This window comes from Sparus aurata, chromosome 24, assembly GCF_900880675.1.
Source record: "Sparus aurata chromosome 24, fSpaAur1.1, whole genome shotgun sequence".
Lineage (NCBI taxonomy): Eukaryota > Metazoa > Chordata > Actinopteri > Spariformes > Sparidae > Sparus > Sparus aurata.
In genome coordinates, this window is record NC_044210.1 from 9,527,776 (window position 1) to 9,530,882 (window position 3,107).

At 39.6% G+C, this 3,107-nt stretch overlaps 1 protein-coding gene across 2 annotated transcripts in view; it reads left to right on the plus strand.

Moving 5' to 3' along the window:
• acp2 (acid phosphatase 2, lysosomal) overlaps positions 1–2,737 on the plus strand; it is a 90,381-nt gene extending 87,644 nt beyond the window's left edge. For both annotated transcript variants that reach the window (XM_030409722.1, XM_030409721.1), the window contains 4 exons: positions 158–246; positions 412–518; positions 796–971; positions 1,049–2,737. In XM_030409722.1, coding sequence (XP_030265582.1) covers positions 158–246; positions 412–518; positions 796–971; positions 1,049–1,194 — 518 coding nt within the window. In that variant the 3' untranslated portion in view covers positions 1,195–2,737. The remainder of the gene's footprint in view (positions 1–157; positions 247–411; positions 519–795; positions 972–1,048) is intronic.
• The last annotated feature ends 370 nt before the right edge of the window (positions 2,738–3,107 follow it).

The window sequence follows — 3,107 nt, forward strand, 5'->3', positions numbered from 1 at the left end:
GAAACTGTGTTCATGGTAATGAATGAAACATGTCACAGTGCAACAGCGTGGCTCATTGATGACGTTTGCAGAATACAGTCATTGTTTTGATCATGTAATCCGTTGACAAATATTCGGGGTTAAATAGTTTTAATATGAGCTGCTCTCTGTCTTGAAGGTATACTGCTGGGTGAAATAGTAAAGAATCTTTCCAAGATGGCCGTCCCAGACCCGGAACGGAAACTGAAAATGATGATGCTGTCAGCGGTGAGCAAGTTAACAATACCAACTCCTACCCTAACCTTTAATACAGCCATGTGTGCTGTTTCCCTCTGTTTTACGACATTGGTGTCAATTTTCTCGTCTGACCCTTAGCCAGAGTAAGAGCATTTCACAAAATGTTGAACTAATCCTATAATGTCTGTTCTACAGCATGACACCACTGTGGCAGCCCTCCAGGCCAGCTTGAATGTGTTCAATGGTCGACAGCCGCCGTATGCCTCCTGCCAAATATTTGAGCTGTACAGGGATGAGAACGGGTAAAACACACACTGACTGTAGACGCTCCCTCAAGCATAATATTGACACATTCAGATTTTTCTCAGAAAGGAAGGAATGACTATGCTATGTAAAATATAACATCAAGGTTAAAAAATAAAAGCACATAAGAATACGTTGATTTAAATCTGCTTTTATGCTACTGTAAAGCTCCAAATAATCAGTCATTTTATCTTTAATGTCCACTAGAACTGAGAGGCATGCACTGTAAATTAAAATCATTTAACATCTCTCTTTTCTGTCTTTGTGTCTGTCCAGCTCTGCTTCTGTGTCAATGTTGTACCGGAATGACAGCAAAGTGGAGCCGTACCCTCTGCAGTTACCAGGCTGCGCCCTTGACTGCCCCCTGGAGGAGTTTGTGAGAATCACAAAGCTCTCTATTTCAGAAGACCGGGACAAGGAGTGTCAAGTGCCTTCAAAAGGGAGAGATACAGGTGAATATTTTTGAAGATAAACACAAGTCTGAGTGATTGTGCGACCACTGATGCCTTTTTTCTTTTTTTTTTCTCAGAAGTGATCTTGAGTCTGGCGGTGTCCGGCTGTCTGCTCTTCCTCCTCGTGGCCATCCTCCTCGGCATCATCTGTTGGCAGAAGGAGCCAATGAGCAACCGGGGATACCACCACGTGATCAACCAGGAAGCGGGAGACGAATCCTGACAGAAGCACAAACTGCTCCCCCGGAGATCTAAAGACCTCATGTCTTGGGACAGCAGCGATGATGATGAACTCTAAATGTCCCGCGTGACGTTTTTAGACGTTCCGTTCGGGACCCACAATAATATGATTATGACTAAACGACAAGCTTGCGTCCATAATGACCCTGTTTCTGTTGGGTCAGAGGGAAGACTTTAAGAACCATTTCAGCATAAGATTTTAGCGAAGCATCTTAAAAAAACAGTCTTATCACCACTCTCATCGAACATGAGTAGGGATGAGTGAGACCTTGGTGGAGGGACCAAGATGGATTTCTTCATCAAGAAAACAGGGAACACGTTTTTGCATTTGAGGGATTGTTAGTAAAGTGGCCCTGTGTTTCTATGTGGTCTGATCTCCTGTGTGCCAAATAAGTTCTTCTCTTTCAGCAAACATGACTTGGAAAGATGCTGTGTACGTGATTCAGTCTGGGTTTTTTGTAAATGCGCGCCTTAAGACCTAAGAGCCTGCATAAAATGGTGATACATTTGTGATCTTTAATCATTTCTTTAGGTCTGGAAAAATGGTGGGAAATGGTGAATTCTCAGTAATGTGATTCCAAATTCTTGAAAAAAACAATGTATTTTTTAACAAACGTAGCACAAATGAGACTTATTACAAAAGATGTTGTAATTTAAACTTTATCTAAAAATGTTTGGGGACTGAATCTGGATCCAGAATGTTTCCAGAACTGATTCACGTAATCACCTTCTTTTCCAGACAAGAATACGTTTGTTTTTGTGTGTAATTGTAAGTAATTCATGCATATGTCCATGAATGATCGCTTCGTGTGTTGTGATTTGTGTACAGTATGTATGTGTTGGCCCGTCTGTGTCCTGTTTGTGTCGACTCTGAGGCCTAACGACCGAGATGCCTTAAATATTTTCAATAATGAGCTTTCTCTGTTCTGCATAATAACACATATTTTTGTAGGATTTCGGGTTTTTCATTTGGACTTCTTAAAAGTTCAACAAGGTGTCAACAAGAATCAAATCTGATAGTTGTGAATATCTTGGAACTCTTGAAACACTGGAAACCTTTACATGTGTGTGTTTTTGAATCAGCTTTTGATTACTTGAAGAGAACCTGCCTGATAGTGTTTTATTTTTTTGTCTTTTGGAAAATTTGGACCTTTAAGCTAATGCAGATTTAGAAAAAGAGAACACTGGATTTTATACAACATTTCTTTGTTCGCTTCGAGTCTTTGGTTACAAACAAAATGGAATATAATACAAACTAACTATAAATGCTAATGCAGGTATGAGCAGGATCTCGTATTTCAAGTCAGGATCCAGATCATGGGTTAAACATTAATTTTCACATTGTTAAAATCATCGTGGACAACACATGATCGCAATATTCACCATAACTAAGGTTAATTTTAAATGTATGTCATTTTTCTTTCCTGCTGTATAAAATGATCAATCAGACTTTTGAGAATATGTTGCTTGTAAATGTTTTGTTTAAAAAATAAAGGCTCAATCATTTCAAATGGTGTTTGAAAATACAGGTGTACAAAGCACGGGTTCTCTTTGCTTACGGATTCATTTGCTGAACAGATGTAAAAAATGTATTTGTGCATTTATCATTCTGGCATGATGTAATCTTTCTCCAGAGAGAAAAAACACGTTTGCACTCAGTTTCTTTAATTGATAGTTGGCTGCATTAATGCTGTAGTCTAACTACTTTTTGGTCATATTTGCTAAGATTATCATTAAGATCTGACAGTAGAATCAGATACAGGTCAGCTGTCTGTGGCTCCACCCAGTGGCTGTAATTTGATTTGCAAGAAGCCACTGCTCCCGGATCAACATAACCAATCAGAGCCAAGGGGAGTGTCTGAGAAGTGTCAATCATTCTCGTGCATGCACGCAGGC